Source organism: Trichosurus vulpecula, chromosome 1, assembly GCF_011100635.1.
Source record: "Trichosurus vulpecula isolate mTriVul1 chromosome 1, mTriVul1.pri, whole genome shotgun sequence".
NCBI classification, from domain to species: Eukaryota; Metazoa; Chordata; class Mammalia; order Diprotodontia; family Phalangeridae; genus Trichosurus; species Trichosurus vulpecula.
The window spans coordinates 548,426,720-548,441,074 of NC_050573.1; the positions used below are offsets into that span (position 1 = coordinate 548,426,720).

At 38.0% G+C, this 14,355-nt stretch overlaps 1 protein-coding gene across 3 annotated transcripts in view; it reads right to left on the reverse strand.

Moving 5' to 3' along the window:
* EPN2 (epsin 2) overlaps positions 1-14,355 on the reverse strand; it is a 110,867-nt gene that overhangs the window by 16,431 nt on the left and 80,081 nt on the right. For 2 of the 3 annotated variants that reach the window (XM_036741623.1, XM_036741625.1), the window contains 4 exons: positions 13,985-14,077; positions 13,455-13,611; positions 970-1,143; positions 75-161 (listed from right to left, as the gene is read on the reverse strand). In XM_036741623.1, the coding sequence (XP_036597518.1) occupies positions 75-161; positions 970-1,143; positions 13,455-13,611; positions 13,985-14,077 (511 nt within the window). The remainder of the gene's footprint in view (positions 1-74; positions 162-969; positions 1,144-13,454; positions 13,612-13,984; positions 14,078-14,355) is intronic. The other variant, XM_036741624.1, reaches the window with a different exon arrangement.

A 14,355-nucleotide genomic window follows, 5' to 3' on the forward strand; every position in this document is an offset into this window, starting at 1 on the left:
ATTAGTTATTGAATATATTACTGGGGGAGAAAGACAAAAAAAAAACTAACCCCCTGTCCATCACTGTCACATACCTGTCTTTTTAGAAGTTCGGAGGTTGTCAAATTCAGAAAAGTCATCTTTAAGTGTACCATTCAAGTTATTGAAGAGATCAAAAGATCCTATATTAAAGAAAAGAAACTGATAACTAAATGTACAATAATGGAGCAAAGTCACTTTACTTTTCTATGTCTCAGTTTGCCTTTCTCTAAGACTGTTCTCTACAGTTAGGTCAGGGCTGATCTTGCCTATAAGCAGAGTAAGCAACCACTTGCATGGTGTGCTTTAATAGAATTGGAAAAGCCTGCCCCCAAATATGGCCCTGCCAGCAACTCCTACAAGTAAAGCATTTGGGTATCAGGGAGAGTGATTTGGAGGAAGAAAAAGGAAAGAGACAGTAAAAGAAAGATGAGGGGCATGAAACACTACTGAGTAAAGAAGAACAGGCAGATCAGGAAGGAAGTAATGATTCCGTGGGCAGTCAAAAGGAAGCACGAAGGCAATGGATCCCTGGGAGAAGTGAAAGACAAACAACCTTACAATTTGCCTATGGGCCCCGCCTTGGGTAGAGTTATCAAAACATACCCATTCTTTTCTTCACTTAGATGTTGAAAAAATTAATGAGAATATTTATGAAACATACTGAGCTTCTGGGAAAGAAGGTGTTTTATAAACATAAAGGGTGGTGAGATCACTATAAATGAGTGCCAAAATGTGGCAGGCTGTGAAAGACAGACATGAAACTCTGCTGTTCTATGTTATATGCCATTCAATGTATAAACAACAAGCAGGTGAGACAAATTTAGGAAACCAACTGTGTTTAGACTTCAAGGAATAACTCAAATTTAAAATTATCATTAAATTATCTCCTTAACATTTCAATTTGGCAGCTGTGCGGTAAAACAGCCAAATATAAGCATAAAGTCTTACCAGAAGTGGAAATAGTTTTGTTAGTAGATGTTGGTCCCCAAGGATCTGTGGTAGATTTTGCTACTCCACTTGCTGACTGTGAAGGTACCCACGGATCTGTGTTCTTTGGAAGTGACTGAGTAGAGGATCCAGCAGATGCCCTCCATGGGTCAACAGGGACAGCGGGATTGGCACCTGCAGAAAGAAAACATTGCCAGAATTCAGGGAGATTCTTCTTTCTGAAACCTTAAAGCCCCTGGCTTTACAAGTGTATAACTAAATCTCTGTTCTATGTTGTGAATAAAATAACATGTCCCAAGGCTGTCACAAAAAATAATATTAAGTATCTTATTAGAAAACAAACTGCCAATGACTCTCCCATTGGAACCAAAGCTGTTTGAGAGCAGGGTTTTTTTTACCTTTGTCTCCCTATAATTTAAGTACAGTTCCTGAAAACATGGTAAGTGCTTAATGCCTATTGACTGAATGACATTACCACACTATTCCAACTGCCCCCCAAAATAAGTAAAACTGCACATTGATCTTGAAGATTTCCTAACTCTAGCAGCAGCTTGCGAATGTAACAAACCAAGTTATTTTTCACATTGCCTGGTCTAATGCTTTGGAATTAGAGCAACAGGTTCAAATCTTGTCACATGTGTGACTTTGGGCAGTTTGCTTAACTTCACTGGGCCTCCATTTACTCATGTCTGACAAAAGGGAGTTGGATTACAAGGCTTCTGAGATCCTTTGAAGCTCTAGATCTAAGATTATTTCAGTGAGTAACTCATCCTACTTACGCAAAATCTGCAGTATGAAAAGTGTCTTGAGACAATGAAATCACAGCATGTTTAAATTCACAAGGGAAGAGTATTTGCTAAAGGAATCAACAACTTTTCAGAGGCGGCATACTAGGGTTTTTTTTTTTTAATTTAAGATTGAGAGGGGAAGAATGGAGTATCATGATAGCAGCAACTCATTTCAGTCCCTGAGAAACCCAGAGAAAGTTTCCTGAGTCTTGGGCTTCTGGCAGTATAACAAATTGTCAGTAATAAGAAGTAAGGCCAGGTCTAGTCCACCACCCCAGAAACATACATGTCACTGCCTGTCTTTTCGCTGTGGAGTGACCCCTGGGGTCATGAAGTTATTATGGCATCAAAGATTCTCTCCCTGAAAATGCAGCAGGGAAGGAGTTGATAATCCCTTAAATTTCTGTCAGTTGGCTCCTTAATTATCAGTGTGTATACCTCAGCAGGGATTGACAACCAGCTGAGAACAAGAATGGGACAAGGGATAAATGTGTGTTCATGGTGGAGAGGAAAAGGCAGAAGGAAGAAAGGGGGCTGGAGTGTAGTTAGGAAGATTTCAAACACAAACTTTAATTTGTGATTTTGCCACCTTTGGCACACATGCACCAAGCTATAAGTAAGAGCAAATAACATTGCATAGGAACTAGAAATAGGCTAGTAGAGAAACACTGCCTTAGCTTAAAATGAGGCAAAAACGTATTTTCAGTTATTTCTTTCACCAAAAACACATCCTTAACTTTTTTTTAAAATACCATGCAATCTTTCTTAAGTTCAGTTTCCTTTGCTCTTACAGTAAAATCTTATTTGTCCTCATAAGCATAAAGAAGTAATAGTTTTATCTTTCTTCCTTTTCTGCTCTATTACATCTTTTGAAACTCTTCTAAATTCTTTAAAATCTTTCCATCTGGTTCTTTCAAGGCTCTCCCTTCAGAAACATCATTGCCTTTAAGGTCAAGAATTCTTCCCAATTCCCTCTGGTGCATTTAAAAACAAAACCAAAAATATCCAGAGTTTCAGAATCCGTAAATTTAAAACCACAATCCCATACTGTAAAAATTTGTTTGAGCCTATTTACATATTAATGCTGTAAATGTACATTTAAGTAAGTCTCACTCCAACAAAAAGTGTAATGATATAACTGACAGAGCACTGGGGTAATAAGGTAGAAACCTGGGTTTTAATTTCAACTCATCACTGACTTGCTCTGTGACCAAGGGGAAGTAATTTCATTAAGTTTTCTTAGCTGTTGGTCATGAAGTCTGAGACTCTTACTTTCCAATTTCAATATACTAAGAAATCTCATGTTCAGTTTCCCTTCAACCCTAAATCCCTTTTTGGTATTTTCCTTTCTTTTGGAAGCTTGGAAGACTTAAATACTCTCTGGAATCTTTATTTAGTAGAATGTTTTCCTAAACAAAGAATAAACAGTATCACTCTAAAAAAAGGCTCTACAACAGTCAGAATTTCTCTCCAGAGAATCATAAAATCTCAAGAGTTGGAAAGGACCTTTAGAAGTCATCTAGTACAATTTTCTACTCAGTGTAAGAATCCTTAAACATGTTTGAGTTCAACCAGAATTTTTTTTGGAGGGGACTGGACCTACGATTTCATCGGAATATGTAATTCCTGATGAGAAACCAGCTATCAATGCAGATCTGCACTTATTTTAATCTTATAGATTAGGGGGCACTGAGAATTGATCTGCCTGAGGTGTACTGGACGTGAGACTATAACCCAGATCTTCCTGGCCTTGAGGTGGGTCCCTATCCACTACACAGCACTGTCACATTCTAACTACCAATACAAATCTAAAGAAATGTCTAATTCCAGTGCCAAAAAAAACCCCAACCTTATATGCAAAGATTACATAACTAGGAACTCTTGAATTTCATAGTTTTAATGCACAGAGATTTGCCTTCCAAGTGCTAGCCACTGAGGTATAATTTCAATATTCAAGACTTACCTTACAATATACTACTACTGGTCATTCCAGTTTTTTGAATCCCCTCCTTCCTGCATTTTCTAGCAATTATGTCCACAATATGGTGCGCTGGAAAGAACACTGGACATAGAGTAAGGAAGAATTGGTTCAAATGGTTTTTTCTTTTTTAAAATTATCTATACTGTATTTTTATTTATTTTGTTTAACATTTCCCAATTACATTTAATGTGGTTTGCAGCACTCAGGGTGAGTTAGATACCTCTGGACTGAATTATATATTTTAGGTGATTATACATTTAGGTAGATTTGAAACTCATTTAATGACCAGATCCAGAGAGTAGTCATTAATGGGCTGATGTCAACTTAGGGGGAGGTTTCAAGTCAAGTTGCCCTATCCTAACCCTATGCTAGTAGTGACTCTGGAATAAAAGGACTTGGGCTCAAATTCCACCTCCAATGATGACTGTATGATGTTCCTGAGCCCTAGTTTCCTCATTTTTAAAATAAGGAGGTTGAACTAAATGATCTCTAAGGTCCCTTCCAGCTCTAGATGTGATTTTACATAGGAAGAGCCAAGGATAACACAGGGACAGACTAAATTATTGCAATCTGCACCCAGTGTAAGAAGCACTATGGAAAGTTAAATGGATTTATGGGAAGGAGATAATACCAACATTGATTAAGATCATGAATCCACCTAAGCATGAACTATGTAATCAATAGCCTTTAGGGAACCACTGAAGGTTTTGTCAGCAAGGTGATGACTAAATTAGAGCTGTACTTAAGGAGGATTTGTCAGGCAGTATACTTGAGATGGATTAAGAAATCCATCAAGTCCTAGTGAACACTAGATAGAGCTTCCACAACAGTAACAGGTAATAGAGGCTTGAACTAGTTTGCTGCTATGTGGTTGTCAAAGAAGGCATGGGGAGAGCTGAGACAAAAACACGGGGAAATTTTTTTTAATTAAAAAAAAAAAAAAGGAACATTGGACTGAGTCAGGTCTGGGTTCATTTCCCAATCCTGCCACTAACTTACAACACAGTCTGGGGCAAACCACGTCCCCTCTCCTAAACCCATTTCCTCACTTTTAAAAGGCTGGAATAGATGAGGGTTTTCTTTATCCTTTTTGTCAATCTGTTGAAGGTTATGTACCCTTTCTCCAAATAATATTTTCAAATTATCTGCTACATTTCACTTAGAGGATAATGAAAATAAAGATGTATTTTTTTCTTTTCTGATTCAAGTCCATAGAAAACTATCCACCAGCTTAAGAAGCCCAGGTTAAGAACCCTTGTTCTAGAAGGTCTCTTAAGAGCAACAAGCACCTCATAGCCACTAGCTTTTCATGGCTCAAGTAGGTGGAGAGGGTGGAAAGTACCTGAAGATTTTAGTTACATTCTACCCCTGAGAGACAGGCAGGGCTAGGATTATAGGATTTAGAGCTGAAATAGACTTTAGGGATCTTTTCAAATTGCAGAAGAAATTCAGGCTCAAGGAAAGGGAAGTGAGTGGCCCACACTTGGCCCCTTGCTTAAACATGCTTCTAAGAGAGAAGCATGGGTTCAAACCCTGAGCTCTGTGGGCCTGGCTGCTACCCTATTCAGCCCATTTTACAGATGAGGTAAATGAGGCTCAGAGAAGTAAAGCAATTGGGTGGGGTCCCACGATAATTAGCAAATGGCAGGGCTTAACCCTTGAGCCTAGAGCAAGGTTCTGGGAGGTTTTGACAAATTCCCCACCGGCTGAGCTGGAGTGGCCATTACTTTCTGGATGTTTCCCAGGAACACCTCCTTGGCATAAGCTTAGCACAAGCTTGGCACTTCGGGCCTATTAGCCCTATAACTTTGGTTAAGTCACCTTCTCCTCTCTGAGCCTCAGTCAACTGATACTTTCAGTGGGTCTACTTTTCTATACAATTTCCCGTGTAATAATTCTTTAGTTGCTTGTATGAGGCAGCTCGCTGGTGTGCAGGACTTGGAATCACCAAGACTTTGGTTCAAATCTTGTCTCAGACATATAAATATCTTCTTCCCAGTCTTCTTATATCTTATTCCCCAATATGTACTCTTTGATCCAGTGACACTGGCATCCTGGCGATTCCATAAACAGCACACTCCAATCTCTCAGCTTTGTGCATTTTCTCTGGCTGTCTTCCATGCTTGGAATGACCCTCCCTCCTCCACTCCAACTACTGAACTCCTTGGCTTCCTTTAAGTCCCAACTAAAATCCTATCCTCTACAGGGAGCCTCCCCTAATCCTTCTGTAGTGCCTTCCCTGCTAACTATTTCCTATCTATCCTGCACATAGCTTGTTTTGTACATTCTCTTGCTATCTCCCCCATGAGATTGTGAGCTCTTTGAGGACAGGGACTGTCTTCTGTGCTTAACGAAGTGCCTGGCACATAATAGGTGCTTAATGCTTACTGACTGACTTACTAAGGCTGTGTGACCCTGGGCAAATCACTTAAATGTGTCTCAGCTATTTCATCATTTGTAAAATGGAGATAATAACAGCTACTGCCTCACAGGGTTATATGAAAATCAAATGAAATACAAAAAAGCTAACACATACATTTTGGCTTAATCTGCTGTAATCTAATGCTGGGCAAAACATGAATAACCAAACTGATGAAAATCAATAACTTTGCAAGCAATAAAAACTAAGCAAACAGTCTCCGTAACTACTTCCCTGATTCCCACTCCCTTTATATACTTTTGTATTCTATCCCCAGAACTTAAATCATTTTCATTCATCTTGGCCTGACTTTGCTTCCACATCTCTCCCACAGCTTTGAGACGTGCTTCCCCACCCACCCATTCACTTCAGGCTCATGGTTGAGTTTTAGGTGATTAAAATAGCTGGAAATCTGGGTGCTAGAAAAATATGAAATGACTATTTCTTTCTTTAGTTAGTCTGAATTCTAAAGGCAGGAAATGGTAGAATGGTCTGTTTTTGTATCCTCTGCAGTCTATTAAGTATATACAAAAACTGCTTACTGAGGAAAAGTAAATGAGGATAGAGCCAAAGTCAGAAATAGCAAATTATATTCTGTCACCCTATTGGTGGGGAGAGGTAGTGTGGTGCAATGGATAGAGCTGGTCTTAGAATCATGAAGACTTTGGGATTAAGTCCTGCCCAGCACATACTACTGGTATGTTACCACAAGCAAATTACTTAATCTCTTAAAGAGTGTCCTAGGCAACTCTCTTTGTACTCTTCCTTAAATTACAGATGATTTCCAATCTGCATTACTGTAGTTTCCAAGTTTCCATAGTGGGAGCTCTCCCTACTAATGAACTTTTTGGTCTGGATTCCCTGCCCCGCCCTCCCAAAAAAAACTCTCCAAAATCAGCAGTGATGTATTCATAAGGGAATGTTTTTCTCCGTTGCATCTCTTTTTGACCCATCTTTTATCTTCATAGTTATATATTTATGGAGACAAAGAAGGGGATAAAAAAGAAAGAACGTTAAAAGCAGGAGAAACTCATAGGAAGCAGTAAGTCAAAGAAATGGGAATCAATGCAAGAGGTCACTAGCAAGTAAACAGGACCACCTGCTGCATACTAGGCTGAAAATGGCCCTCTGTGCTATTTTCTTAAAGCAGGATGGTCAGGCAAGGGGGAGGGGCAGATGAGAAATGGGAAGAAGTTCATGTGTTTTGCTCAACAGGAAGGAGGACCGGAACTAACCAAAGACCTTCTGAATCACTATGTTGTTAGCTCACTTAACAGCTGGCGGCTTTGCATTTCCAGAATAGAGAAGGAAATGCCACAATGACCTGGCTGACTCGGACTTCCCTTATTCCAACCCTTAAAATTTCCTTCAACTGCATTTGAGCAGTTATCTTCAATGATGTAATGCAAAAAATGCTAATGAGTAGTCACAAATGGTAGCTTTCAAAACATCTTTTGTTCTTTCATGAGTAGAGAGAAAAGACAGAACAGGACAACTAAAATCATTTAGGAAGAATCCCATTAATCTTTATCATTTACTGTTATCACAGAAAAACGAAGAGCACTAAAAAAAGCTTAACGGCGGATTTTTCATTATTTAGACACAGAAATCCAACATCACAACCTCTTAGGCCACTTAACATAACTGATGAGAGGAACAAAGGATTATTATATGTTACAATGAGGTTGGGAGCCATTATAAGAACTGACACTGATGATTTTTACTATTTTAAGGTTATGACATAATCTTTTAAAAATACTTTAAAATTAGTCCTAAAATTCCACAATTTCAGGTAGCCTTAGCAAAAAAATTAGAATTCAGAAGCAGCCTGGCAAAGTGAAATGTACACTGGACTAGAACTCAAGAAAACAGGGTTCCAGTCCTGGTGTGTTATTATTTGCTATGTGACCATGGGAAAGTAGTTACTTCTCTTGGGTCTTAAGTTTCCCAATCTGTAATAATGGTAACGATAACGTCCAAAGATAGTTAGCCACAGCTTAAGGACAATATATTGATGATGAGGGAAACAAGGGCTTTCAGTCCGTGTCATATGAGAACACCATGACTACTGCCTTTACCTATTTGAAGTCATGGGGGTGGTGGGGGTGGATTATCAAACTTGTTCTCTCTGGCCCAAGAAGATGGATCCAGTAGCAGTGGGTAAAAATTGCAAAGAGACAGATTTAGGCCTGATGTCAGGAAAAACTTCCTAACAAGAAATGTGGAATAGATTACATCACAGGAGATGGTGGGTTCCTCCTTAAAAGAAGTTTTTGAGTAAACGCTGAATGACTGCTTCATGGCTATGCTATACTGAGAGATTCCTTTTGGGTATGGGTTGTACTAAATGGCTACTGAAGTCCCTTCCAAATAAAATCCTGTGACTCTATGAATCTACTTTGTATTTATTTAGTTGCATACATGATTCTCCCAAAAGAATTTAAGCTCCTTATAGGCAGGCATTGTTTTAGTTTTATCTATCCCTAGCTCAGTGGCTGGCACATAGTAATTTTTTAATAAGTGCTTGCTTGATGTAACGTTCAAATGAGAGTTTTAAAATGTGAAAGCACTTTGGAATGAATATAAGTGGCTATATACATTACAAAACTGATCAGAATTAAGGATGGACTTTCATGAGGGTGCTCAAGAATTAAGTAAAGGTTAATTACTCTGTACTGTGCAAAGTATAAAATAAGTAGGTACGGAGGTAGGTATGGAGTACAGTATTTTTGCTAGGCATGAGTGTCTACACTGTCAGCAGTAAACACTGGTAACCTAGTGTACCTTTAATTTAAAATATCTGTTCTCATCTACTGGGCCCTCGGGTGGAACTCAGCTGGGTTCTTGGAAGAATGTGGCACTCTCTCTCCAGCTAGCAAAGTCTAATTTTTTTAAAGAGCTCTTATCTGAGTCTAGACAGTACCAGACCTCCCAGGCAAGGCAGTGAGGGGCTTGGACCTGAGAAATGGTACTTCATGAGTCATGCTAGTGGGGTGAGTAAAGACTTCTAGGGAACTGGAAGTTAGGTGATATCCAAACTCTGCCTTGGTAAGAAAACTGGGAGATTGCTACTGATTTTATTCTGTCAGGGTGACTCACCTTCCCTAGCAGGATTTTTTGAGCTTCCCCTAGACTTCTTCCTTTAGTGGGACAGGGAAGCAACTAGGGTCATTACAACAGACATATGGCATTTTACTAATAATAACTCATAGTTATATAATGTTTTAAGGTTTGCAAAGTGCTTTCCTCAAAAGAGCTATGTGAGGTAGGTAAGACAAGTATTATTATCCCTGTTATACAGATGAGAAAAACAAGGTTCTGAAAAATTTACTGCTTTGTCCATAATGATATAGCTAGTAAATATCAGAGAGGGGATTTAAACCTAGGTGTCAGCAATCAAGATCCAAAACTCTAACCCCTATACCATACGGATTCTCTCTAAAGACCTCCCTCTTGGTGCTCTCTACACAGCCTATAGCCATACTGCCACAGGCCATCCCTCCAGAATCACACTAATTTTGTTCAATTAATTTTTCTTCTGCCTCTGTATTTTTATATTTCTATTCTGTCAATTCTTTTTCCCCTCAGAGAATCAACTGTTTTGGATAGTGTCTGTCCTTGTTTTAAATTAATCTACCTTCTTGCTACATTGACTGATTTCTTCCTTGAAAGCTCTAATCTCTATCATTTCTTTTATCTCATTTCTTTTATTGCTGTTCTGAAAAATGTACTGCTATTCTGGAAAATTCCTGGAGCTGTAGCAAGAAACTGGAAGCTAAAAGACTTCTCATCAATTAGGGAATGACTAAAAAAATTAAGATATATTAATATAATGGATTATTATTGTGCTCTAAGAAATTATCCTAGGGATAGTTTCAGGGACCTAGGAATATGTATGAACTGACATGGAGTTAAGTGAGCAGAACTAGGAGAACTGCTTCTATAATAACAGCGACACTGTAAAGATAAACAACTTTGAAAGACTTAAGTGACAAAAACAATGACAAATCACTATTGCAAAGGACTAATAGTGAAGAATGCTACACCTGACAAAAAGTGATGTATTCAAGATAAGAAATGATCTGGCTAACGGAGGGATTTGTTTTTGTCTGACTTTACATACATACTTATTACTAAAGTTTTGGGTTTTGTTCTTTTGTTCCTAATGGGGGGGGTGCAGCATGGTGTAAGGGGGAGAAAATAAATTTTTGTTAACTGAAAAATTAAACTGAAAATTTGCTCTCTTAGGCACACACACCTGAGAAAATAGATCACTGGTGTTTCCTGAAGCTGCGAATGAAATTTAATGAAATCACAGAATTTTGGTTCTCGAAAGCAGTAATACAATTTATGCCTTACGTAGGATTCCCCTCCTCAGTATACCTGATGGGGCGGGAGGTGGGGGAGAATCCAATTTCTGCTGGAGTATTTCTACTGACAGGGAGGGAGCTATTTTGCAAGGCAGTCCACTTTGTGACTGAATAGTTGTTAACAAGTTCTTTCTTACGACATTTTCACTCCTATTGTATACATGAGGAGACTGAGGTTTGGAGACATTGAGTAACTTCCCACACGGCTAGCAAGAGATGTTGCTGGGAACAGAACTTGGGTACTGCAATGACTTGTGCTGTGCTCTTTGCATTATACATACACCAAGTTCATGAATTTTATTAGCAGTCGTAGCATACCGCTGATTCATAATGAATGTGTAGTCAACTAAACTGCCCACGTCTTCTTCAGATGAACTATCAAATGAGGGTTCTCTCAATTTATACCTGTGCTATTGCTTTTCCTTTACATTACTGTTTTACAACTTTACATTAATCCTCATAAAAATTTGCTAGTTTGGGCCTCTAGTCCTAGCCTGTCAAGATATTCCAGACAGATAGATGTAGATATATACATACACCAAATCAGCTATTCTTCCCAGGTTTCTATTATCTACAAACGTGCCATGTGGCTTTCTAGACCTTTATCCAAGGTGGTAATAACAATGAGTCAACATCCAGGGTCAAGGACAAAATCCTATGTTGTACCATCAGAGACCTTTGTATTATCTCTAGGATCAAATATAAAATCTCAAATTTCACTTTTAAAGTCCTTAATAACTTTGCCCCTGCCCACTTTTCCAGTCTTCTTATACCACACCCTCCACACGTACTTTTCAATCGAGCGACACTGGCCTTCTTGCTGTACTTCACACAAGACCTCCATCTCCCAATTCTGGGAATTTTCACCGGCTGCCCCCCTGCCTGGAACTCTCCTCCCTCTTCTTCACTATCTCCTGGCTTCCTTCAAGTTTCACTAAGTACCATGGTCTGTAAGAAGTCTTTTCTGGTCCTCTGAAGCTTAGAGCCTTTCCTTTGAGATTATCTCCAAATTATCTTGTATGTATCTTGTTTGTACAATTGTGTGTATGTTGTCTCCCTCGTTAGGATGTGAGCTCTTGAGAGCAGGAAAACTTTTTTTGCCTTCCTTTGTATCCCCAGCACTTGGCCCAGTGTCTAGTATATAGAAAGTACTTAATAAATGCTTGCTGACTTGACTTCACCTACAAGTTGGCAACGATCATTAATATCTGGGGGGAATTAGTTAAATGAACTATGTTCACAGTTGTCTTCATTGCATCCACAAGGACATCCTGAGCAATTCAGTCAAGTATTTTGTTGAAATTAAAGTCTAATTTATCCAGAAACACCTGATGGCTCAACAGACAGAACACTGAGCCTGAGGTCAGGAAGATGTGAGTTCAAATATGGCCTTACATAGTTACTAGCTGTGACCCAGAGCAAATCATTTAATCTATTTACCTCCATTTTCTCAACTGTAAAATTAGAAGAAATAGTAGCACCTACTTTGCTGGGTTATTCTGAATATAAATAAGATAATACTTATGAAAAGTGCTTAGCACAGTGGCTGGCACATAGGTATGTACAACATAAATGTCTTCTTTTATCTGTCTATAAAATTCTTCTAAATAATGCTTATTGACTTGTCAAAAGAAGAAATTAGGTTAAGCTGTCATGTCTTGTTCTTAGTATACCCGTGCTAGTATATAACAATCCTGACTTCTTTTTGTTTCGGTGCTTACAAACTATTTAATAATTTTTTCAAAAATTTTATTTTAAGCTTGATCTTAATGTACTCTGTCAACAGCAACAAAAATACTATTTTTCTTGTTTTAAAACTGAATAATAACATTCAGGTTGGGAGGACACTTGTCAAGAAAAGATGCAACTTTTATTTTAGGGTAGATCAAAAACACAGCTAATAACTTCATAATACTGCCAATACACACCTGAATATAGTACGCCAAATCATATCATACTATATATAAATCATGGGTAATTATTCTTGTAAATTTTCTATTTAAACACAAAGGTTGTGCAAAAAATATCAAGTCTGGGGTTAGCTCTGAGTCCAAGAGAACACCTGTCATGAGGAGGAATGAGAGTTCAACTAAACTGTGTGCTCTAGTCTCCTGGGGTTGAGTATAATAAGCATCCTGAAGTGGGGGAACCCAGTAAGAAAGGACCTTTATTCATTGGTCTTATCTGAAATAGGAAAGTCAAGTAATATAATTTCTATAGTGAATGAGAAACATCTGAGAAGCAAGAGTTATGTGATGATAATGATCAAAGACAAAATGGATAAAAGGGTGTTGCTAAGAACTGTACGGCGTGAAAAGAAAATACTAGAAAACAAATGTTTACTTTTATAAGGTTCAAATATACTAAATCTGATGTTAAATAACCACAGCCAACCGTAATACTGTTTCCAAAACAGGCCTTAAACACAACTTTTTAAACCAATTAAAATGATTGACTAATGCCTGTAACAGTAAGGAATAATTAGAGCTAGTATGCCCATATTCATTACTAGTAACATTAACCATGTGATTTTCAGCAAACTATAGCAATGATTCAGATGCCTAGGACTACTGTAATTTCTTTACCTAAATTGCTGGTTGGAACAACTGATAGATGAAACAGGAGGGAAACTGGAAAAGAATTACAGACTAAGCCATCACTTCCTTTTACCTGTGGCATATAACTAAAAGAAGACCATTCAAAATGTAAAGATGCAAGTTTTGAATATTACAGTCAACACCACTAATTTTTCTTTACTTCACAGTAACTGATTAGATCATTTCCAAAATATTCATCATGAACCACTAAGCCAGTTAAGAAATCATGAATAAACTAAGCCCATCATGAAATAAGAGCTAAAAAGAAACTCTATGACAACCCATGCCCTTTTTAGCCCTTTAACCAAATATGGTTAAAGGATTTTTTACCAAATGATTGCCAAGGGTCAGAAGTAGTTGATGTAGTTGCAGTTCCTCCCCAGGGGTCAGTTTGGTTAGTTACAGTTGATGTTCCCCATGGTTCTTCTTTCTGAGGGGCAGCAGCTGAGTTGGGTAGGGCATCCATCAAATCCAACAGAGTATTATGCTGTGGGGGAGGGGAAGCAATGCTTTTAGACCAAACAGACCAAAAACTCTACAAAAACAAGAAAAAAACCAAATGAAGCAAAACAAAAATAACCCCCCAAAACCAAAAAGAACCCACTGGTAGAGCTTTTGCTAAGTTTCAAACTCCATTAAAGTATCTAACTCTTGCTTACAGAAGATAAATATTTCTTGAATGAAGACAATACTATAATACCTAAAACGAAATTCTACTAAAACCTAATGCACTATATTAAATTCAGGTTACTTTAGAAAACAATTATGTAACTTAGCTAAATGTCAGGACCAAATGAGAATGTATGCAGAGGATTTTGCAAGCATTACTGTTATTACTGTATTGTTACTGTTATTTTTACCTCTTTCTTTCTTGGAATTTTAACAGTGTCTCTACGACTTTCTTCCAGGGCCATTTGTAACCTTAGATCATCTCCACGTCTGAGACGTTCTTCCTGAAATGGAGAATGGCATTTGGAACTGATTTTATTACAATAATAAATAACATTTAAGGTAGAAAAAAAAACTATTCATATGAAGTTCCATTTGTGTATTATTTCAAAATGAAAATCAGAAAAGACTGACATTTCTTTTGCAAAGAGGTGGTAAGAACCACAGTTTTTTACCCCACAGAATTATAATGGCTTAGAAAAGAGGCTTGGATGTTCATTGTGATATGCCAATCTATCATCAGTGACTTTCGTTCCACTAGTTCAGGGATGGCTCTAGGGAA